General features: G+C 38.5%; 1 protein-coding gene across 2 annotated transcripts; it reads right to left on the bottom strand.

Annotated features, from left to right (window-relative positions):
* Nucleotides 1–1116: 1116 nt before the first annotated feature.
* Nucleotides 1117–24561, bottom strand: LOC137666786 (protein zyg-11 homolog B). Of its 2 annotated transcripts, none has more exons than XM_068407023.1 (14): nucleotides 24486–24561; nucleotides 17471–17636; nucleotides 14241–14995; nucleotides 11438–11578; nucleotides 10039–10215; nucleotides 9190–9254; nucleotides 8399–8498; nucleotides 8267–8317; nucleotides 7462–7623; nucleotides 7307–7354; nucleotides 6474–6671; nucleotides 6328–6380; nucleotides 5599–5696; nucleotides 1117–3153 (listed from the first exon to the last, which is right to left on the bottom strand). In XM_068407023.1, the coding sequence occupies exons 1-14, from the start codon at nucleotides 24486–24488 to the stop codon at nucleotides 2963–2965; spliced, it is 2208 nt and encodes a 735-aa protein (XP_068263124.1). In that variant the 5' UTR covers nucleotides 24489–24561; the 3' UTR covers nucleotides 1117–2962. The 2 variants fall into 2 exon arrangements, with proteins under 2 accessions (XP_068263124.1, XP_068263125.1); XM_068407024.1 differs by lacking the exon at nucleotides 24486–24561 and adding an exon at nucleotides 22413–22525.
* Nucleotides 24562–24803: the final 242 nt, after the last annotated feature.

Raw genomic sequence — 24803 nt, 5'->3', positions numbered from 1 at the left:
AAGTAAGGAGTAGGGGAGAAGCCTGGGCTCACCATGAGCAAAAAAAAAAATAAATAAATTTTCTCTGAACGGAAAGTCAACTTACAAAGAAAAAAGACCTTCCTAAGGTTGCTTCCCATTATCAATGCTCTTCCAACGAATCAGACAGAACTAGTAGTATTAACACAGAGCAGTGGTGTTTCACCCCAGATCTGTTGCAAGTAGTGCAAAACACAGAGCTCTCACTCCAGCCAACTGAACTTGTCTCTTTGTATCAGTGCTTGAGAAAATGCAATGCTGGTATGTGCACATATCTATGGCCACCGTATCAGTCTATGCCAGACATCTTGGGCATGTCACCTCTCTCTCATCACCTGTTTTCCCTCTGTTGCCTGGCTGGAAGTTGAAGTTTTTTTCTCCCTCTGCTTAGAGGTTCTCCAGCAATGGATGTGCCACATAATTTAGCTCTACAGCTTCTTACTTCCCTAGACTGGGGCTTTCAACAAAAGTGAATTAGTAGAGTTTATAGGCTATCAAAATATACTTACATTGGAACTGGGTGTCACTTCGTGCTATGATAGTCTTGAAGCAAACCACAATTTCACTTGTGCCAAAAGTTAAGTGGACATTTCTTACCAGATTATACATGTGCAAGTTTCCTGTGTAAAGGAAAGGTAAAGCAGAGTCAGGATCTTCAGCCTTCACAAAAAAAAAGATGGCAAATGCCACAGGTGAAATACAAGAGTTTAAAAATTGCTTCCAGAATTGTTCTACCCTGGCAGGAACTCCTGAAGCTACACAGGAATGTGAAGAGACCTTTTTGTAACTGGCGCATGCAAGTAAATTTAGTGGATTTATACCTTGTAGGCATTCATACTTTTCAGCTTAAAAGAATTCTGCTCACTGTTTGTTTGTCTGAAGCACAGGGGAACAAAACAAGAAGTGTATGGAAAATCATTTACAATCTCTGTGCTTGCTCGTTGCAGAACTTCATGAAGTGACATCTTCACTATCTGGACTGATGCCAGTATCACATTCATTTTGTGCTGCATGGAGTAGTAGATTTTTTTTTTTTTTTCCCACAGTTTTAGTTAAGATGCTTCAGCAAGTTCTCCTGTTATTAGGAAAAAACAGTACTGTAAGGAGAGTTGTCATCTTTATTTTAAAATCTTGTAGCAATTGATTTATATTCATTTTATTAACACCAATTTTGACAAGTTTTGTGGTTCCATTTCATGTCATGGAAATTTCATAGCAGAAGTCCCATAGCAGATATCTCACACGGGTGGTGGGTAAAGGCTTGCAGGCCATTTTCTATTTTTTAAACCACCTTCATAATTCAAAGCTACAACCAATTTAACTTCTTTCCAAATCAAGAAAACTGTATATAACCATATACAAACATGAAAATGACACTAGCCCAATTAAACGTTTGTACAAAAAGCAATTACACAATATTGATTAAATTACTGGATCAGTACCTCTTGAAGTTCCTGAAATACACAATAACTGGATTATTGAAGATTAGAGGTGATGTTTTTATTTGAAGGATGGGAGCTGGGAGAGGGAAGGAGTTAAAAGTAGTAAAATATGGTCATCAGCCATCCCTGCTGGTAAGCTACCAAACATAAATTTTCTTTTTAAGTTCTATTACCAATATAGTTACAGAAGAGTCTCTGAATATCAGTCAGTTGCCATGGAACTATGGAGACTAATCAGATAAACAAAAACAATACCTGAAATAAAACTGTATTTGAATGGACATGCAGTTTGCTTCCATGACTTGTATTTTATCAGGCAACTGTATGCTGTGCAATATGTTTCATTCAACACATCAACTGAAACCCGTAGGTAACCAAGAAAGAAATAAGTTGTTACAATTAGCATCTTTATGTAAAATTCCACACTCCACAAAACAATGCAATTGACACAGAGCTTACACAGAACATTGGGTGATATTTTGCACTGTGATGACTTGGAAATATAATTCACTGCACAATACTGACAGAATATTTACAGAAAACAACAGAGCAATCATTAGTCTCTTATAAATAAGGTGACCAAATATCCCAGGCCTCCTATAAAGACCTGCAATCCCCTTCAAGATGAAGACAGGTCAGTATTTTGCTCTAATTGAGCCTTTTCCTTTCCCTATCGGTATTCTAAAAACAAAAGCAAGATACCACACACAACCAAAAGAAGTCAAACAACAAAAATAAAACCCTTCTTGTTATCAAGTTTAAAATCTCAGGCTTAGTTCATCCTTTTAATATTGTGTCTCCTTTTAATCCTGTTTCTATTGCTTTACTTTAGCAGGTTTCCTCTTTCCCTGATGCAGTGCCAATCCCCACCTTAACTAAGAGGAGGGAGAACTCAGGAGAGCTGAACTGCAAAAAGGCATTGTTCTAGCAGTAAAGAAAACAAAAGAACACAGCTTGCAGGCAAAAGGAAAAGGAGGTTGAAGACCCCATTTGTGTTTAGAAGGGTTCTGAGACAATGAACATTTTGGTCGCCTTAGTTACAAGTCTCATTGTAACCTGCATGCATGTACTTTTGTTTTTATCTGTAAAAGTGCTGAATCTCACAACCACACACAACTCTATTCAAACACCAAACTGGTAAACAGTGTTATGAACGGCAATCATAGGGATGAAATCACTTTCTCTCCCAGAAGTCACAAAACAAGATATTCCTAGAAGTCTTTTGTCCAGATGCACATATTGATCTGTACAAGTCCCATCTCTTTGTGGCCAGCAGCAATCCTACAGGTATGACCAGCTCAAGCAGTGATCCTTTGCAAGTTGCATATGCGGTTGCCATTAAAGTTGGCATTCACCAAAGGTTACCGGACACAGTTCTGGGTACCACAATTATCGGCAAATCACTTTAATGGTGACCACTATATTACAAGTTACTCCAACTACACACACATCAGAAAGGATTACTACAGAGACAATACTTTACACTCCTATACCTGCAGCTTTCAGTTTGGTTTATTTTGTTGCTGTTTTCTACATGGAGGCAGTCTCCCATGACGCATAATGTGTTTTTCCAAACTATCTAGGATGGCAATAGCAATCCTTTGGACATGTGGATCAGTCTGGACGTTTTCCTTGATGTTGTATAAGTGCTGTAAACCACCTTCTTCAATTAGCATGCTGCAGTACCTGGAAGCTGTAATAAGATAAAAAAAGGAAATTAAAGTATCTAGAGTAAATGTAGCACATACTGTAACCAGATTCAAATCCACTTTTGTCTCCTAGAGCAGGCAGGATTTAGGACACTCCCTAAAGTGTCTACAGAAGGGCATTTTTACTTTAACAAGTGACAACAGAATAACAGCGTTGTTTGGACAGGACTCCAATTGTAATTGGGTCTGTTTCCGTGTCTCTTTCAGCTGACTGGAAAGTGCCTTGTAATATGCACAGTATTCTCTCTCTCTCCCTTCACCTTCTCTACGGGCATTTTAAGTGGACATATATATAAATTTTAAGAAATGGGAATCAGAGTACTATAGTATCTATGAGTACCCAGGTAAAAATATCACTTTTACCAAAAACACCAGTACAGAAGAGTTACCAAAAATGGTATCATATACCACATCATTTGTACAGGCTTGTAGAGTGAATAGGAACTAGTTTCTTTGACAAGAGTTTGCCAAATACTATTGATGATGGCTTTTAACTAGTTAAAAGTTGCATATTAACGCCTTTTCAGCGATAAAATTGTACTTCTCTTTCCACTTTCATTATCAATTTCAAAAAGTTGAAAGTGCACCTACATCAGTGTTATTACATGCAGGGACCATCTACAAAACCAGCCATATGTTTAATGCAACGCACAAGCTTCAGAAGTTGTTACAAAAAGGTCAGGACGACTGTAATGCCATCCACAGAGCATTACCTCAGATATGCTCAATTCCACCATTCATCTCGGTGAAGCAACACCAGAGCTGTTTAAACGATGACATTAAGCATTTCACTGGGGATCACATTTACTGCAGTGCTACTAATATTTCAGTTAAGTTAGCTCATTGAGGTGGATATGATATAAAGAAACAGCAAAAGGACAAAAAAAAAAAAAATCAACAAGAAAAATCAATCCCATTAATTCCAAATTACTTTTCACCCTTGTCTAAAAGAGGAGATCAAAATAAAATGCATCTCCTCTCCAGGACAAAAAGCCTTCTTGTTGCCAAACACCAAAAGCTTAAGATTTTTTCCCCCAAATAAATCTCCATATTTCAGAATTAAACACATTTTCCCTCAGAGTAGGTTATTACATTTACTACCAAACATTTGGTTTCTCTGCAACTTTGTCTGGAAGCTTCTGGCACCAAATACCATCAGAACTAAACTTCACGAATACTGTATTGATCTCAAATCAGAAGTACAGCATCCAAGTATTTCCAGCCTCTCCATTCTACACAGCAGTTACTCACTGTCAATACAAACCTCTGTGGCATGCTGAAAGCCCAGAGGTTAGGGCAGCACAAAATGAACACTAAAAACAAATAGAACAAATAGGACCGTACCAAGTTAACAGGACTGAAGCACAAAGAAGGGGAGAAAGCTTGCTTTAATTTAATTACCACAGAATTACAGGGTCTTAATCAAAACTGTTATCCAGAGTCTGACCAGTAAAACAACTTTGTCAGAACAGTCCTACTTCAACACGGGAAAAGTCCTCACAGACCTCTGAAGAGTGTGCCCTGGGAACAGTGTCTCATTACAGTTATGAGCACTTAAAGAGGCAGAAAACAGTACTTTATGTGCACTTATATATTATGCCATGTTATTGTTTGGTCCTGAATAGATGTCCTTTCACTGTAGAAACACTGATTTATGGGACAGGGATAAAGAAGCATAGATATACTGCTGTCAAGAAGATTAAAAAACTGGCACAGAAAATACTTTTAATACTTTAGAGGAAAGCTGCTTTATATCTGGTAGAAGTTAAGGACAATACACACATTCATATCATACAAATTTAGGCAAAAAAAAACCCCAAACAACCAAAAACATTAAAAGCCAGGAAGGTTTGTCCAGTCTTACATTTAGGTATGCTCAGGGGATTTATTTCCTCTCCCAGCACTTGTGCATTTCATCACATGCTCTCAAATCATTTTACAAACAAGACATTGGTGTTCTCATTTTGCAGATGGGACAGCCAGATTAAGAAACTGACCTTCATGGCATATCAAGTTATTGCAAAAAGGTGATTAGAGACAAGGATTACCTAAAACTTCTGTTCTGATAGCAAGAGATAGCTACCTGCTACAATCATTGTTCTTAATTTAAAAGAAATTTGTTGCTCATTATTAATATTTACATTTCTGAGTAAAAGCACCTGTGCAAGCCAAAAACATAATTAATCTTAACACATGTCCACATTTTGGAGTTAATGCTGTGCATATTTAACTGTAACATTCCAGTAAACAAAAAGGATATAAGAACTTTTATTACTCTTTTCCTGCCCCATTTAGTCAAAGCCTAAATGTAGTTTCTCCAGAGGATTAGGAGTGAATACCCTAGGAATTGTTATTTTTCCCCACTTCATGCTAGTAAATAATATGCTAAGAAATAAGAATTTTAAAAGCAATTTTATCTTAATACATACGATTTTTGCTGCAGACGTGCTGCATGGCCCACACTGCCCATAACTGGACACCAGGTGTCATGAAGCAGCCAAGCAGTGGAAAAAATGGATTGAAAGACCTATAAAAAAGGAGAAGAGCAACTCGCTTTACTTCTACATATTATTACTTCAGAGGTCACATGTTGTCTACTCATTCAACTACAAGTTTAACTAGGAGAGACATTTGATTAACTATAGTTTTAGATGCAGCAGGCAAGCCTTTTAATGTTTAAGACAATTAATAGCAAAACTCATATATAATGGATATGTGGTACGCTTTTACCAGAGCATTTGGATGCCTTCTGCTCCTTAAAAACAGGTGTAAAAACAGTGTAAATTATAAGGATTAGATGGACAGTAATTATCTAATTGTACTTTTTGGCCTCAAGCTTCTTTATCTAGGACAGACAGTGCTAACCTAGTGCTAGCCAATATAACCTTACTGGTTAATCTTTGTGTCTAAGTCTTTTAGACATGCAGCTGAATACCTTTAACAGACAAGCAGGCAGAACAACATTGTATTTTTCTTTTATAGAAGTCCCTAACCTTCTTTGGTCACAAAGGGAAAACTAACACACTGTATATTTTAAGCCGATAGGTGTTTTTTCACTGCACAAAACCCTGTCTGGCTAGCAGCTCACTCTGCTTTGGGAACAAGTTTTAAATATAGTTCAGTTTATTTTCCAAACTCTAAATCAAGACAAGAGTTACCTGTAAGCCACCATCTCACATTCTGGGGTTGGCCAATTCAAAATGGCAGAATGCTGCAAAATACAGAACCAAGAACACTCATTGTTAAATACAAACATTGAAAAAAATATAAAAGAGTATGATAAAATTCACCATCATTTCTGTACCAGCTGTTCAAGGAGAGATGTCCTCTGGCTGCGACTTAGTGTCCAGGCCTGCTCTCCTCGAGATATCAAATGAGCAATAATCCCTGCTGCAAAGTAGCTAACTTCCACCTCCACACTGTGCAATAATTTACTGATGTGGTCTATAAAGTCCTTCCACATTAATTCAGAATGGAGTTCTTTAACTTCAGCTATGTTATTCTGAAGGGAGGAAAAAAAGAAGAGAGAAAATATCAACAAAAAGAATAGGATATGAGGGAAATAAACATATACTCTTAAAGTACACTGTGTAAGTACATACATATAAACACCAGGATGAGAGCCTCATACATCCAGGTGACCAACCACATGCCAAAATACTACTTTTGCTTTTGAAAACTTTTCCAGTCTAATGCAGGAATTTGCCTCAAAACAAGAGAGGTTTTCTCATAAGTAATTTTAGGCCATTAGCACACAGATTACACTAAATTATACGCTAGTTTTAACATTCTCAAATACACTCAATTTCACTAAACTTCAGCAGTGCACAATTCTGAATTCCACTGATTTTCAACCTGCTTTTTGCATTTGGACTTATCTGAAGCCTCACTCACTGCCCTTTCTTAAAAGCTCTTTTTATTTACTGTAACCATCAATTTCAATATAACTAGTGCTTTTGGAGAATTGGTAAAACAGTCCAAAACAATGTCAATGTGAATAATGCACACTATAAAGATTAAAGAAGAACATAAAAGTATTAGGCAAGTTTTCAGATTAACATGGGGTTAAAAAAAAAAAAAAAAGAGCAATTTTTAAAAGTATGTATTTCTGGCTTTTGTTTTTGTTGTTTGTCTCACCAGAAGTCCAAGAACTTTCTGTTGGATGGATGATTCAGATGGAAAAGACTGTGGAAAAAAGAAACATACTACAGGTAATCATTTATGCTTATTATTGAAACAAACTTAATTATAAACCTATGCTGATAATCCACCACCAAAACTGTACTGCTCACCTCTAAGACTCTCATGAAAAGTTCTAGTCCTTGATTTTCAATAAAGTGCCGACATGTTGTTGGAGATTCGTCAGTGAGGTTCCAAAGTGCACTCAATGTGAACTTGAGGGTAGTATCTACAAGATTCTGATTTGTTTTCTGTTTAACTATTTGTAGAAGTTGCTGGGAAAAAAAAAAAAAGGCAAAAATCCCAGTTATGATTGTGTACCAAAAAATGTATTAGCTCCCCTGCTTGTTTCTGCACCGACTGGGGTAATGCATAGCTATCATTTATATGCAAAGATCTACATGTTTAGGGTCAAACTATACAAAATAAAACAGCTATTAAACTTTTTTCCTCCCCTTTGAACATGGTTGCCTGCTAGAGGAATTCCTTTGTTTTCACCGTAATTACATGTGTAGTACTATTATGAACAGCACAAAGCTATCCACAGAACTCTGGACCCATGTGAACATTGACAGCACTAACCATGTACTTCAAATATTCTCTGTTTGAGCATCTTTCGTCTTATACAATGGATTTCAAATCAAGAGACATCCTGGTATTTTACTTTGTATTAATTGTGTCAAGGTTTTCCACTTTGGCTTCTTTTTGTCTATGCTATTATGTGTCATTGACACTCTCTCTGATATGATCTCTTAACAAATTCTCTAGGCTTTTCTGTTCTAAAGAACTTGCAAACGAATACAGGTTAATGTGTTCTTAGAACTCTATCTACTTATGTTTATTTTATATATTTAGGAATACTGTTAGCATGAATAGCTAGAGAGGACAGTATTTTTGACTGTCAGGAAAGTATCTTACCCTAACAATGAAGAGCTCTGCACCAAGTTGAGCTGTTTGCTCTGTTGAAAGCTGTAAACAAACAAAACCATATCAACAATTTTTTAGACTTTAGAAACATTATCTGATCATCTCAAAGTTTAAAGTTCATACCTTTGCAGCAAGAATGGAAATGATGGCTACAGCCATCCTTTGCATGTTTTGATCTTCATGATTACACAGCCACTGCATAACAAGTTTGGCTGCTTCAAACCTGGAAGTTAAAAATAAATTTAATTTTCAGAAGTCTCATAAGTCTTAGTAAAAGAAAGATGTACACAGACAACACATCAGATAGAAATGCATGCAATACAAAAGAAATCAGGAGAAGTATGCCTTATACCAAAAAGGTACACAGTGAAATTACAGGTATTGCATGAGCCTCAGTCAGCATCAGGCTGTTTGCTTGGGGTCTCTTCTGATTATATATGAAAGTGCACAGGAATTGCTTCCAATGGAGGAAGAAAAATTCGGCACAATCTTCTGAAACATCAGACCAACACACTTCAAAGCATTTGGACAAAACATTTAAGTAGAAAAATCTCTGCAAAAAGCAATCCCATAGTTCCCCAGGGAAAACCTGACTTCTGTTACATGCAATTAGTGATAGATCCATCCAGGTAAAGTAAAAAAAATACCTGTATACCAAAGGATTCTTTTCAGACATACATTCAAAACAGCTGTGAATTACAGGCCCAAAATACTATAGGCCAGACAAATTCAGCACATTGGAATGATTTAAACTGAGCAAAACTGGAGACCTAAAACAAACCTCCTGAAGGATCAAGTCTCTAGAGAAGCCATGACTTTTCAAAGACCAAGAAATCATAAGCATATTTCAGTACGAAACAAAGAAAAACACTCTGCAATGCTACTACCCATTTTAACTGATGTATCAAACTTGCCTGTTAAATGGAACATCCTGAAGGATTCTGTCACTGCATAGTGAAAGAAGGCAATTCTTTTGCAGCTGAGAAATGAAAAAGCATTACTTCAGAGACATACAGGTTTCAGAATACTTTCTTGCTTGTTCCTCCAATGCATCAGTCATTCTTAACAAGCACAAATCTTTGAATAATCATATGGAAATAATTTGTATTTGCATATCCAAAGTTTGTCAGGAGAGATTTGTTTAAGAAAGGACAATATAACTACTGTTCATTTCTAATTAATCCTGCCTGGATAACAGTTCTATCAGGATAAAAGTCATCATTTTGTCAGATACCCAACAGCATCTTGGTTTCTTTCTTTCTTCTGTTTTGGCTGGGGGGGTGGGATGTTTGCCACTCTTCTCAGCAAGATTAACTCTAACTGCAATCGACTCACCCAACAATATTTTCTACTTCTTTCAAGAGTTTAATTTCATATCATAGAATGGTTTGGGTTGGAAGCGACCTTAAAGCTCATCTAGTTCCAACCCCCCTGCATTGGGCAGGGACACCTTTCCACTAGACCAGGTTGCTCAAAGCCTCATCCAATCCGGCCTTAAACACTGCCAGGGAGGGCGCATCCACAACTTAATTTCATGGAAGTCTTTTCAAGAAGCCACATTATGCAAACACTAGTACTACTAACTACAGTCCTATAAGGCAGAAAGTACAAAAGGAAACAGCATTTACTTAAATCCTGCACAAACACATCTGTATGAGTATTTGCTTACAGCTGCTCTTGAGGTCATGAGATGTGGAGAAACCTTTTGTAAGATCCACAAGACAGAGAAACCTACAGAAAAATAAAGAAATTTCATCTGTTACCTGTTGATGATTTGGGAAGTGTTCCATGGCCTTCAGGAGCAAGTGAGTGACATCGGCCAGAAGTCGCACAGGCATGCCTGCTGCTAAATCTTGCTTGGTTAAGTTAAAGACACACGCACTTGCTGCTAACTGCACAGGCAAGTTCAGGGGGTGGTTTCTCATTCCAATGACCACAAGCTGAAATGCAAGAGTTTTGCCCATGTTAGTTACTTACATGTTTGCGCATACACCCCAAGAGCAATCCAGTGTTGCTTGGGGCCACAACAATAACTCACAGCACCCAACTTCTGCCTCCCTTTTACTTAAGTGAAAAATCCATCTGTCAGGAAGAACATTTCCTTCTGCTCAGTGATTCAAAGCTGACAACTTCTATTGCTCCAAGTCCTTTTGCACTGGTTGTGGCAGCCTCTCAAAGGAGATGCTGCATGGAACGCAAAAGATTCCTAGAAAGAACCAAGGTTTGCTTTACACACTGGGATAAAAATCACCAAATCCTTTCAGAGACGAATGAGTTTCTGCAGTGTAATGGTAATGATGTAGTGGCTTGTTGTTTGGTGACTAGCCATTTCAGATCACATCCTAAGCTGCTAGGTCAGGATGTATTTTTCACAGCTTCTTCCTGCATTACGTTTTTGGCTATGTATGTTGACTGTGATCTCACCTAAGAAGTATTTTTCTTGTCAATTATCGATTGCTAAAGTCTTTTTGTTATTTAAGCCAACAAAAATCAAGGTCACTTGTTCAACTTCAAAGAGGATAGGAAGAACAAAAATTATCTGCCCTACTGATACCTCTTTTTATGATCACAGCAAAAATTAAGCCATCTCTAGTGTTCTAGAGATGGAAAGCCAATGCCTAGAATGGATTTCTAAGGAAGTTTCTCGGATTTTCCAAGTTATAGCCCAATATAGAACACTAACGATATTTATTCACTTGCTACAATACTGGAAGGTGACAGTAGAGAGAAGTATCACTGAACGGCTTCCTTATTATTACTGTTTTGTAAGCATCAGCAGAAGGCACTGTTGTACCTGGGGAATAAGACTAGACAGACCTTTGATTTGACCCAGTACAGATATATTCTAATGACAGAATTCAGCATCTGAAGAAAGCTTCCTATCATATTCAAAGTTACATGAAAAAATTAATTTAGATGCTACTAAATTTAGATACTATACCTTAGTCCAGATCCATTATACCTAACATGAAACACTACAGGGCATCTTCTACATCACTATTGTTTAAACAGTTGTTAACTTTCATCCAACATTACAACTTTGATCTTAAAAATAGCAACCAAAAAATGTAAAAGCTTATAAAATAATTTACAGCAGAGTTTTGGGGATGGGCTCAGTTTAAGGAACAATGCATGGCAATCATCAAAACTGTATTCTTTTACCTTTAAAATTTCAGGCTTTGTTTTTTCCATTACATGGGTCAGGCTGAATAAATGAAAGAGTGCTTCTCTCACAAAGAAGGCCCGTTCACTGTAACGCTTCAGTGCTTCAGAAATCTGAGTTTCATTTGCTTCTCCTGACACCTATGAACAGAGAAATAATCTTTAGCTCAAGATGTCATCATTTCACTTTAAAAATTTTGTTCTTAAAAAGTGCAAAGCTGCAGTTTCAAAGGTGGTGATATTTTTAGCCAAATCCTTCAGTAAACAAAAGATTACTTTATCTGGCCGTATTAATCCAGAACTATACAATCTTCAAACATTCTTCATAAAGAAGAATCCCCATTATAAGCCAAAATTAGGCTTCAGTCATGTCTTTAAGCAGAACTGTATGAAACCACGAAGTGAAAGCAGCACTTCATAACTTACAAAAGCTGCTTATGATGCACAAAAGGCCTGAAAGCACTATTTGTAACTGAATGCTCTGTCAAATGCAGCTGATAAACTGATGAAGATGGTATTTTGGCTGTAATTTTTTGGCTTTAGGTTCTAGCTCTGCCAATAAAAAAAAGATTTCATTTTTTGTCTACATCAAGTTTCCTAAAAGCTATATCTGTAGCAATAGCTTTCCAGCATCATATTAAAGAACTCACTCATGCTCTCTGCAAAAGAAGTAATTATTAAAACCAGACTTTAATTACATTTGAAAACTAAACAATGAGCTAACTTAGGTGAAGACTGCATTAGAAGCCATGGGCTGTTGACTAATATGAGCTTAAATTTAGAATGTTAAATCAGCAACTAGCTGCACATTTTTCCACTTCTGAATCTGCTGCATTTTCCATTTAAGTATATTTTATCTACTTTGTAACTGTAAGTAAGTCATGTAACTGTAGATGGTTTGTTCCTCAGTCCTACTATTTAATGAATCATTGCTGCAATCACTGTTTTTTAAAATTCTTAGGGAAGTGTGCAGAACTTGTCCTACTTAATGTGTCACGTAAGGGAAAGCAAATGTTCATAGATTGAAATGTCACGTTCCGTGCACGCTGTATCATATAGAGCCAAATTTTACAAAACTTGCTAGATCAGGAATATATGAAAGTCTTGAGAGAACTGATACCATCTTGGATTTTAGTTTATATTCTCTACTGATTAGAATAGGGCAATCGTATTTACTGACATGTTTTGCAGCCAATTATACCCTATATGAAGAATTTCCACTTGGCTTCATGTTCTCAGCTATAATGTCTGCCTAGTGTTTAATCTTTCAAGAATTTTCTATAATCAGATTTCACAGGACTGCTGTAAAGACAGTAATATTTCACTTCTACTGTCTCCATGAGTGCTGTGTCCTGTTTATTCTTCAACAGTATCTAGACATATAGCTGAATATTTCAGTAGAGTCACTAATGAATTTCAGGTCACACACACACACACAAGAAAAAAAAGGAAAAAAAAAAAAAATCGCTGCCTACAGTCTCTTCTTGACAACTGTGCCTTCAAAAAAAAAAAAACCAAAAAAAATGCAAACTGCTTTTTGCTAACTACACTGCTACAAGTCCATCATTATTTTCACATTACTAGAACCTTCTTCCTTCCTGCCTTTTCATAGCACAGTCACTTGTATGCAGCATGTATTCTAAATAGCAAGGATTATATTGAATTATTTTACACCACACATGAGGTATAACTTCCTGATGCTGTACATCAATCACACCAGACAGGAACTTGCTTTCTCCAACAACGTATTTCAACATTCATACACCTCACTATCAGCTGTGACAACCAAGTACTCAAGAGACTTGGCCATTAACAACTGTCAAGAGTTCCAGGAAAAAAAAAAAATTGTGTAGCTGTGTTACCTCACTTGCTTATAACACAAGCATTCTGAATTTTAAAACTGAAGTGCAAAACTCAACGTGCATAGGAGACAGAGTAAACTATGGACACATTATGCAAACTCTTCGTCATTCCCTCTGCAGTTTCCATCATCCTCATGGCACAGCAGAAAACAAAACTCAGAGTCAAAGTTGATATACCACTGACGTATCTAAACCATCTTTTTTTCCTCTTTAATTCTAACCCCTTCACAGCAGTGACAGGATAGGCTCTTTCTCTAGTAAGTACATCCATATTCTATAGAACAGGGAACGATGTGTTGCTGCCTGGCACTAAAAGATAAATAAATGCACTTCAGCAAACATCATCTCATCCTAAGGGGCTAAGTAATTTAGGATTTGTTCAAGAAGAGGAAGTTTTTCATCCTAAGTAATTGCTTCTTACATGTTCATCACCAAAAGACCTTTCAAGGTGAGCAGAAATATTGTAGTAGGAAATAGAAGCAGTGATGGAATACAACAGCAGCTCAGTTATTAAGTTTTATTGTATCTGCTGTGTTAATCATGAACTGCTCAAAGCTTATGCAAATTGTAACTCCACCTCTTACCTATTGCTGCCTTATGCTAGATACTGTGCTGAAATCCAGAGAATATTATTCCAGTAAATGACTTTAGACTAGACAAAGTTCAGCTCTCTTAGATCTGAGAAATTAAATCAGGATCTAAGGCTCACTGAAGAGGCACAGAAAATAGATGCTTCTTACAATAGCATTATGTAAATTTAGCAGTTTCTGTGCCAGAATTAAGTAGGAATTTGACATAAAGTCAGTAATTACAATTAACAGTTAAAAAAAATGAACCTACAGCCTCCTTCTGAAACACCCACATACATTTGTTACATATGATTAGTTCTATTTTTCTAATTTTTATTGTAATTTTTCAGCAAAATCAATTCCCCACTTAACCTTTAGGTTTCCTTCTCCTGTTAGGAATTCTGAGTAGCCAGCGTCAGTAGCTAGCAGTCCTACAAACTGCATTGTGGGCCGTTGCTGAACAAATGCTTCTACAGCTTTATCCGTAACATGTTTTCTTCCAGAGATGTCCAAAGACACAAGGTTAGGCAAGATATCTTTCTGTTCCAGTAAACGAAGCGCTATGTCTGACGTGAACTGTTTGTCATCCGAAATATCAAGGTGATTCAGGTATTTTAGTTCTCTTATAACATCCAGAATCTGGGTTGTGGTCATTTTCAAGCATTTCAGGTGGTGCATGGTCAAAGACTTGAGTCGGTCTTTGCAGGTGAGGAGCGCTGTTATGTCAGTGACAGAGGTGTTTGATATGTCCAGACTTTCTAATCTAGGAAGTGAAGCAACATCTGCCAAGTCCTCATTGTAGAACAGAACATTGGTAATACTCAGTGCACGAAGCCCAGACAACTGACTAAAGCACCTCTCGTATGGGTCTTCCAAAGAAAGAGTTAGTGAGTTCAGCACAAGGCATTGCAGATTTTGCTGGATCCATTTATTGCTGCCAAGTCCACTTATAATGTCTGTGATTGTTATATCAGCATTCACCCCAGTAGCATCAAGTTCTACCAGCTTGTGATGGCAGAATGCTTTCCTGAAAGCTACAGCAGAGATTTTCGCTTTCCGGATACAAGCTCGTTTCAAACGCATCTGGTTGCCTCGGAAGATGCCCACAGTTCCATCATTCAGAAGCCCTGTTGGAAAACAGCATTAGTGTTTGGCTCCAGTGTTACAGAACATCACTTCTATTTTAAGAAACCAAAAGGTACAAAGTGTTAATGAAGAAAATTAATTGCAAAGTAGTTTGCCTTGGATCATTATGCCACTGATCCCAAAATTTTATATTTGAGATTCCACTTTTAAGATTATGATCTCACTTTTGGAAAATGCCAGGTTTAAGAATAGGACAGATAAATTAAGATGTAGTATATATACATTACCTGTTTGGCTCAGAACATGGAACATGCAACAAATAAAATGTGGATATGATTCAAAACCATTCAGACTGCTGCCTGCATTTTCTGGATTTTCTCACTGAACTGGCTAGAAACGTGCTGAAAACAGAATTTCAAAATTTCTGAAAGTTCTTCTTCCCTGGTCACAGTTCCATTAACCTCAAGATAGTAACAGCAATCAATGACCAGTTCTCATCTTGCTTTAAGTCAATTGAATAATTTAGCATTTGATTGAATTCATAAGTAGAATCAATACACTAAACTAAGCTAATTAAGTTCTTCAATATATCCCTCATGAAGAAGGTAGAAGCATTGCTCAGAAACAAGCTGAATGTGAGATAGAAACCTAAAAAGTGATTCAAAGAGGAGAAAGAAGAGAACAAGGAAAGGGTGGGAAGGAAAAAAGGCAGTGAAAAAAGGAAATGCAACAATCTTGTTTGAGATTATTATCTTTTTGCTCTGTAGCAAGAAGACTGCATAAGTAGCCTTCTCTTGCAGCACACTGGCAACATTCTAGCTGAAATAATACATTTAGTTCCATGCACAGGATTATCCAAAAAGTACTGAAGACAGTAAGATTTCTTATTTGTATCTTATCAACAGAAGGATTACTGCTGTATAGAAAGAAGGGTATGGTTGCAGAAGCGTGCACACAAAAGGAGTAGGAAGAACACGTCCTTCTAGTTTCACTCTAGAGGGTTATAAATGTCAACACTCCCGTTTTTCATCTCCTATCTTCAAGCACACTGAACATCAAAAAGAAACTGAAAACGCAATATATTCTAATAAAAACAACATTGAAACTACAGTTTAGATTTAAGTCATGAGCTGGTAATTGCCTCTGTGACAAAGTCAAATTAATATTAAGATTTGCAGACCTTTCTAAAGTACAAACGGTTTAGGCATTTCTGACCAAGCAGTTGGGGCATTCCTCTTTTGCAGGGAAAGCTAAAATATGGGGTGAAACAACTGGTACCCTGCAGAAAAATTAAATGTGATAAATAATTATAATTTGGTTCAAGTATTGCTAAAATACTTCTTAATTTTTGCTAATCTTTTCATTTAAGGATCAAGGTAGGCTTTCTCACTGGTCGACCTTAGCCACACCCTGTTTACCTGGCATGCACTTTGACATCCTGCACTCTGACACAGTGTTTGTGCTGTTTCGGTGCCTGGAGCTGCCTTTATCACAACTAGCACTGGTAGGAAGTTTCTGGTAATTCAGTTTCCTTGAATCTGATTTCTTGGGACTACTCTAAGTAATTATAAAAAATTAATGTATGTTGAAGATGAAAAGGTTTTTTGGATTTGCTTTTTTTTTTTTTTTTTTTTTTTTTTTAAGGACCATTCCTTTTGTTATATCTGACCAGAACAACTTAAGAAAACGAGAACACCAGTTATTTGCACAATAAGACCCAGTCAAATCTGCACCTATAGGATAGGGGTGCTTGGTCTGTTTAAAGTAATTTTTCTAGTATAATGTCTCATCTCTAAATAAAAGTCTCCAGGAATGGGTCTCCTGCCTCTTCTCTAGGGTAATCTATACATTCACTCTTTTCCTGCTAAGAAGCTTTTATTGACACAACATTTTCCTTTGTCATGTTTAAAGCAAGGAAAGGAGAGGAAAGCCCTCTCCTCAAAGATGTGCTGACAGAGACCATGATAGGCCAGTACCTAAAATGTAAGAACACCACAATGTGCTTTTCACAGATGTTTATACTACTCTGGACAAACTGACTGCTTCTGAGCAAATAATTCCACTTCAACAAAAGTGCCAAAAGACATGAGAAACTATTTTAATGAAAATCATAAGATTATTTCCTAGTTTAATCACAAGGACACACAGTAAAGAAAATTAAATTAATTGCTCTGCGGGAGATACTGAAATATTTGAGTGCTGCTAGAAGTAGTAGAGTCAAATATTTTTTAAAAAGTGACTGAGAGAGATCTATTAAAGAATATTCAATTAAAAGAACATTAAGTTAAAATCATAAACCCAAGACAAAGGACTTTCTATTTAGAACTATCTATATGGCAATGTAACATTCAGCTGAAGCTGTGGAAAAGCCAAACTAACAGAAATTCTCTATTAAGAGATTAAGGAACACAGTTTTAACAGCTGCAACAGCAGATTCTACTAAAAAATACACCAGAACTGCAGTGTCACATTCCAGTAAAATATTTCACTGATGACCCACAAATAATGTTTTTTACCATGAAATGCCATTGTCTGCAGCAATCGATCAGCCACTTCTTGAGGAAACATTCCTGGCTCCTGCAAGCATAGTGTTCCATCTTGCCTTTCTGTGCAAAACTTCTCTAGGTTGGCAGTCAGGAAATTCAAACAGATATCAAGTAAAGAATAAGGAGAAGCTTCCTCCTGTCATATGCAAAACACAGTGAAACAAAGGAGATTTAGTCAAATTTTTTTGTTAGTTTAATTCTCACTGAAACAGGCAAATACTGCAAAAGGAAATGTCCACCTTAGAGTCATGCAAATGTGTAAGACAGGTCAGACAATAAAGAACTGACCAAACTGATGGGCAGCCTCCTCACCCTCATACCAGACGGTTCGGTTCAGCAATGGTTTAGCAAGAGTAGGCCTCAGATTTAGCAACGGTTTAGCAAGAGTAGGCCTCAGAGTAGGCTCTAAAAGGCCTGCTCTGTGTTACCTTTACACAGAACTAGCTTTCCTGTCAGTAATTTTCCTTTTAGCTAGAATAATAGAGAATAACAATAGGTTCTGAAGCAAACTACATGTTTTGTAGATAGAGTCTGCTTATGGGATTGATAACAATGTTCTAGTAGACAATGATTCATACTGCTTACGCTTAGTCTTAGAAAAACAAAGGTCTCTGCTAATTATAAAAGGGCCAAAAGACAAAACAAAACTGTAAAGAACAACTTTGTGATGTCTAAATTAACTTGATTCATAAAGTCTTCTGTCAGAGGAGAGAGAAGTCCAAAACCATATCTTCTTCTAGAGTACACATGTACTTGTAAACAAGAAGGCCTCAACCACCCTTGCGCACAAGCACGATTAAAGGGGGATTGTGACCACCAGCGACCCCCAGAGACCACCCAAGACCCCTTCCCCAATTTAGTACACATGCACAAAGACATTACGTAATGTATTACATAATGTATTAGCATATGCATAAGTTTCTTGGAATGGGTGGGCTTTTCTTGGAATTATATGAATATTCATATTTGTGATGTATATAAGGAGCAAGCTTTTGTTCTTAGGTGTGCATGCTAGGAGGAGAGATCCCCCATGCACCCAGCACTGCAATAAACCAACGTCAGCTTTCTAAACTATCATTTGGTTTAGAGAGTTTTCTTGGTTACTGTTTTCCAGTAACACCCCAGTCACCCCCAGATCCACCTCCAGTCTGGTCTGTCGTGCTTGAGCCCTTCTTCCATTCACAGAGAAAGAAAAGTAATTGCCAATAATATTACTTGAACTTATGAAGTCTACTGGGAATTAATCAATCATGACAGACTGAAAGAAGATTTAAATCACAATTTAATTCTTGATTTAAATTACTTATTTTGACCTTTCATTTAGGTCAACCCACATTTGAAGTCTACTACCAACCTACATGAGACAAGTAGATAAATTTCATATATTGTTTGGAGCAATTTTTGATACTGAAAAGGGCAGCTAGAGCTTCAGGTCAAAAAAAGAAACTCAAAAAGAACTATTATATTACTGCACAAAATTTGGAACTAAAGTAAAAACTATTACAGTATTCCTTCTGATTACAGAAACCAATTTCGTCCTTTTTATGCTAAGCACCTGGAAACCATCTACAGCAGAACCCTGGGTACAAAGGACAAGGCAGAATATAAACTGGAACTTTTCCTTCAGAGTTTGAGATGGTACATTGATATATGAAAATCTCAAAGGTTTTTTATTCAATGGCTAATAATAGCTTACTGTTTTCAGTCACACAGATTAATCAACATAAAGAATGACACGCAGCACTGTGAATCATCGCCAGCACTACACAAAAGAAGGCCGAGTGACTGGTACATACTCCCCCAGACAATTTTCAAAATAACAGCATCAACAGTTGCCAGATCTCATCTGTAGGAAAAACTGCAGCTTGCCTTTTACACTGAAAGTTCTGGATAATTTCACCTTTCTTTCCTAGCTCATTTAACTTCTCTTCTGTTGCTTCGTTTGCCCAATATAAGGATTGGGCAAAAATGCTCATCACAGAAGTACAGAAATACATAAAAGGTTATATAGAAGAAATGTAAAGAAAATGACAGAAATAGGTCTTCTAAAATAAGGTGCGCATATTTGAAGACTGGGAGGTACCATGTTAGAGCAAAGACGGAATGGAGTTTATCTTTAATGAATCATGTATTGACAACAATGAGACTGCAGTTCAATGGCTCCTGAAGAGTTAACTACAGGTTTGGGAACCAGAAACTCCAAATTATTCAAATACAAACTCTTTCTGCAGCTTTTGACATGCAACTTCCAACTTCTTTGACTTGATTTCACCAAGAGCTTAATTTAATTTTTTTTTAAAGCTTGATTATTACATTTTATTGTTGAAAAAACAGGAGTTATTTTGGGACACGACTTGCTCACATTACAAGAAAACAGCAATTTTGGCTGCCTCCAATCTTAAGCTGATATGAAAAGGAAGGACAGAATTGGGAACTGTTAACGTCTTTTGTTTCTTTAGAATGTGTAACAATGCCTGAAATACTTCTAAAGAGAAAAAACAACTAATTATTTTTAAATAGTACATTTTTTGAAGGAAAGGGGAAAAATTTCTTTTAACCTGAAATTAATACACACACCCAAGACTTACATGACAGCTGCCGATTCAAACAAAAGTCAGAATCCTTACTCAAAGGCATATGAAAATTATTCCCACTGAAACAAGACATCCTCATCTCCCATTAAAACTTTTGCTTCTAATCTGATGCTTAAATATGACAAAACCAGAATACTGGCTCTCTTCGTTCCTTCTGGCTCTGTTCCAAAGTTTCTGACAGAAAAGCTAAAACACTTTTCTGTATCAGTGAGCAAACTCCAATGAGAATTTTTAGCTTTGCAGATTGGCCTCTAGCATATGATTCAGAAAACTATTTTTTCAGCCAGTACCTTTAACTGGCCAATCTATAATTTTGAGACATTGTTTTATACAAAAATTAAAACAATCACTTTAGAAGTCCATACAGGACAGCTCCATACAATAAAGGAACAAATTCCATAAGCAGGGATCAATTACACTTGCAAACACCACAGTATTGTTTTTATTGACTCCACTTATACCAGTTACAGGAGACATTTGTAATGTTTCTTCCACTTGCTGCAAAAAGGCTGAAGCAACACACCTAACGAAGGCTCCCAAGGTAACCTGGGTAGATAGGCAAAACATTTTTATCTATATCTAATAAAGTCCCTTGACAAGCACCATAAAAATAATTTCCTGGTCTGTCTGCTACCGAAATAGAACAGCTTGAATGTAGCCTGTAAACCTTTTATGTGAGCCAGCGGCATTCCTTTTCTCAACTTTTCTTTACTTAAGGAGAATATTGCCCAGTTAAAGACCTCAGAGTAAAAGTCTTCAGTTGTATTTAAGCTCTTACAAGGTTAGGATTTAAGTGGTTCCTTTCTCTAGCTATGCTTTTAATTGTCAACTTGAAAACAAACCTGGCATTTGTTTTCAGCTCATTTTACTTTCTGGTTCTAATACTCTAATGAGACACTAAATGTGTGTCAAACACAATGCAGGATTTTTTTTTTTTATTTAATAAAGATCATTCAACAATATTTGAGTAGAACTTTTATGATGTATATTTGACTTTTTCACAGCCATCTTAACTATCTTATACGTCCATGTAACCTCACAATTTCTTTAATTCTATCAACTTAATTCAGTGGCCAGAAAAGAAACATAAAAATAAATTCCCCAAATCACAAAATTATGCATTACATTATGCAAGTCTGGGTATCTTCATCAGCTAAACCACATATTAATATGAGTAATGTGACACACCTAAAATAACTAGTTTATGGAATAGTAAAAAAAGTAGAATACTTTCATTTTGATGGGCTTTTCAAGTCTTATTTCAATTAATTCTTTAAAAAAAGATCACTTTATAAGTGCTTAACATAACCAAAGCAAACAAACAAAAAAGTGTCCAGGGGTTGAGGAGGGAATAACCTGCATGGCTGCTGGCATCTAACAGTAATCCAATACACTAGTGGACTGAAATGCAATACCAACTTCAGGATGACGTTACCCAGTTCAGCTTATAGCTCATACACTAGTGCAGTTGGAAAGGTTCTCAAGAAGAACACTATCCTCCACATTTTCTTTTAAAAACTCCTTGAATCAACTTTAAATTTTGCTAGAATATATTTACCCTATATTTCAACATGCAGGTAAAAAAAGAGCTTAAGGGGACATCTTAAAGTACCTGGAATAAGTCAGAGAATCTTAAGCCCAACATTATGCCTAGATTAACTTGCTGAGTGTGAGTATAAAAACAAAATCCAGTTCCTTTGGGGAAGTATCACCATGCAACCACCTGCTTATACAACAGTAACTAAAAAAAAAAAAGAGACAGGTTTAAGTGATGTTTTCCATCAGTAACTGCAATCGAACTTTGCACAAAAAGCAAATTCCGCTGCAGTGTGGGCCTTTTCCACTACAGGTGTTGTGATCCTACCAACTCCAGCCTGCAAGATTCAGTTCCTTCTGGCTTTGTGTCTCAGACTCATTAAAAATCAAGTCTTTTTTTTTTTTTTCCATAGGTAGTATTTTGGGGGGGTTTTTCCCCCCTCAATAAACCACTATAAAACATTGGAAGCAGTTGGACTCAATGATCCTTACGGGTCCCTTCCAACTTAAGATATTCTATGATTCTAACACAAATGCCCATTTCAGCTCCAAGAGAACCACTTCTGTGATGTACTCCCCAGTTTTTATACCCAATTGCAGACTCAGCATGACAAAACCCAAATGTGTAAGGTCTCTGTACGCCAGGCCCATCTGCTTTTTTTCCTCTTTGAAATCCCAGAGAAAGAGATGGAGTACAGGATAAGTGACTTTCCAAATCGGGGCTGTTATTTCTCTCAAAAAGTTAGCAGGAAATAAGTGTTAACCTTTGGTCTTGGACATACCATGTTTCTCACTGTTTTCCACCTCTTCACAGCCTCAACACTTTACTTTCTTACAATGAACATTCTTAAAACAATCAAGAAATAGCAGCTCAAGTAACGGTCATCAAAATTCTTCCGAGAGCTAATAAAGGAAGGGAAAGGCAGTGAAAAATAAACAGTTCAGTGATTTATGTTACGAAGAAAGCTTTACGATTATCCTGCTTAAATTAAATGGAATGAAACAGAAGTAGGCAATTTATTAACCAGACTCAAGGAATTGAATACTCTCAAAACTCAAATTTAATATTAACTATTCTAGCACAACAAGTAGGAACATAACTGATTAAAGTTGCTAGTGATACAAAGTTGGCAGAGATCACGAGAGGTCTGGAATTAAATAGTGCCACATTCGAAATACATCGTAAGACCACATATTTCAAGATTAATATCAAGAACTTCAGATATGAGTTCATCAATTAGAAACGACTGGAGAGAAGAACCTGAATGGTTTGCTTAACCACAAGAAAACAATGCGAGGCAGCCAAAGAAGGTATCAGGAGAAGCATCAAGCAAAAATAAGGAAGTATTATGTCATTTTCAAGACAGTCTGAGATCTCATGGGGCTATTTAAGTTAAGAGAGACCTGCACCATTTCAGTTTGAACACAGCAGCTACTAGAATGCCCTGGGGGAAAAAAGCATGTCAGGAGTAGGAAACAAAACCAGCTTTTCTTAGCCTAGCAGATCAAAAGGTGAGAGATATGAATGCTGCCTATAAATACAGCACAGTGAATAAAAACTATAAAAGGAAAAAAAAAAAGCTATTAAGGTGAAGCACAGAGCCAGCACAGCAAAGGTGCACGGAAATGCCATGAATTAGAATTTTGCCATAAATTGAGATGTCAGTACATAGCTCTAAAACATTAAACAATTAAGTTCTACCCTAGTCTACTGAATAGAACAGCAGGCACAAAACGTACCTGCTTTTAAAGATCAAAAACGTATTAGGGGATTAAATGAAATTATGCTTTTAATAACAAGGGATGAGGCTAGATAACCCAGGAAGTTCTTGCTAGTCCTTTAAAAGCAAATCGCACACTCATCTCTCGAAGAGAGGAGCAATCAGAACAGCACCCATACGTTCTGCTCTGAGGCCTGTCTTCAGCAGAGAAGGGCCGTGTTTCTCCACCGCCGGTTCTGGCCAGCTCCCCGCTCCACGAGCGCGCTCCTACCCTTTCCACACATCAGCAAGGCCCACGTGCCGTGCATACCACACAAACCCCGTGCTCTCGGTGGCACGGCTTTTTCCAGACAGACCCTGCACAAAGCAAGCCCCAGCGGGAAAAGCGCTGTTCGAGAGCTGGACGACACCCAGACTGGGGAGCGCAGGAGCTAGAGGAGGCAGACACGGCTGTCCTGACCTGCCCTCCGTGCCGGCCGGCTGAGGAGCAATGCCCACCCTGCTCTCCCCGCTCCTGCGTGGCGGGGAGCCGCCCGCAGCCCATGGCCCTCGGCCCCACAAGGTGCTGCGAGAGGAGCTGGTCAGCGGCAGCGAAGCCGCCCGGCCATCACCCTCGCGGCGCTGCGGAGATGCCGGGGCGCACCGGGCAAGGCTGCCGCTGCCCCTTCGCACGGCGCCGGGCTCGAAGCTCCCCTCTGCTGGGTGTCGATCGCCCTTTTATATAATCGGTAGGGCGGCAGCCGCAGCGGTTACACAACAGGGAGGGGAGCGAGGGCTGCCGGCCCGGCTCGGGGGGACGCGTGTGTGTGTGAGGGGAAGGAGCGGCCGCGGCCCCGCCAGTCGCTCCCGGCTCTGCCCCTCAGCGGAGGGGGGCGCGCGCCCAGCGCCCGCTCCGGCCAACGGCCTCACCTGCCCGGGCGCGCGGCAGCCTCCCGCCGCTCCGCGCCTGACGGAGCGGGGCTCGCGGCGCCGCCATCACGGCCCCTTCCCCCGCACCGACGGCGGCGCTTCACCTCAGCTCCCCTCCGCTCTGTCACCCTGGGGCGAGGGGCAGCCTTGCCCGCCCCCGCCGGAGCGACGGCGACCCCCACCCCATGCCCTCAGCGGCTCCTCAGCCCCGCGGCGCTCACTCACCATCGCGGCGCTGGGTGCCGGAGCCGAGCGCCCAGCGAGCCGGGTCCCGGAGCTTGGCTCCTTTTTTTTTTTTCCCTCCCCCCCCCGCCGCCTTTTTTTACCCCCCTCGACCTGGAAGTGAATGTGCCTCAGCCGGCCGGGCAGCAGCGCGAAGCCCGCCTCCCTTAAAGGGGCCGCGCCGGGCGCACGTCGCCGCCCGAGCGAGGGAGAAGCTCGAAATCGCGGCTTAAGTGTTCAAAGCGTGAAGTGCCATCGCAGCGGCCAAGCGCATCGGCCTCGCGTGTCACGGTGTGGGTGAGACCTTCCCTGACGCCGAGC

The sequence above is a fragment of the Nyctibius grandis genome, chromosome 8, assembly GCF_013368605.1.
Source record: "Nyctibius grandis isolate bNycGra1 chromosome 8, bNycGra1.pri, whole genome shotgun sequence".
Classification (NCBI taxonomy): Eukaryota; Metazoa; Chordata; class Aves; order Nyctibiiformes; family Nyctibiidae; genus Nyctibius; species Nyctibius grandis.
This window is presented reverse-complemented; position numbering and strand designations above follow the sequence as displayed.

What these genes read in the sequence shown, in the direction of transcription:
- LOC137666786 (XM_068407023.1), bottom strand. An exon ending in TTTCCATTCTTGCTGCAAAG is followed by an intron (nt 8,318 to 8,398) that starts GTATGAACTTTA and finishes GTTTGTTTACAG; the next exon opens with CTTTCAACAGAGCAAACAGC. An exon ending in TTTTCATGAGAGTCTTAGAG is followed by an intron (nt 7,355 to 7,461) that starts GTGAGCAGTACA and finishes TTTTTTCCACAG; the next exon opens with TCTTTTCCATCTGAATCATC.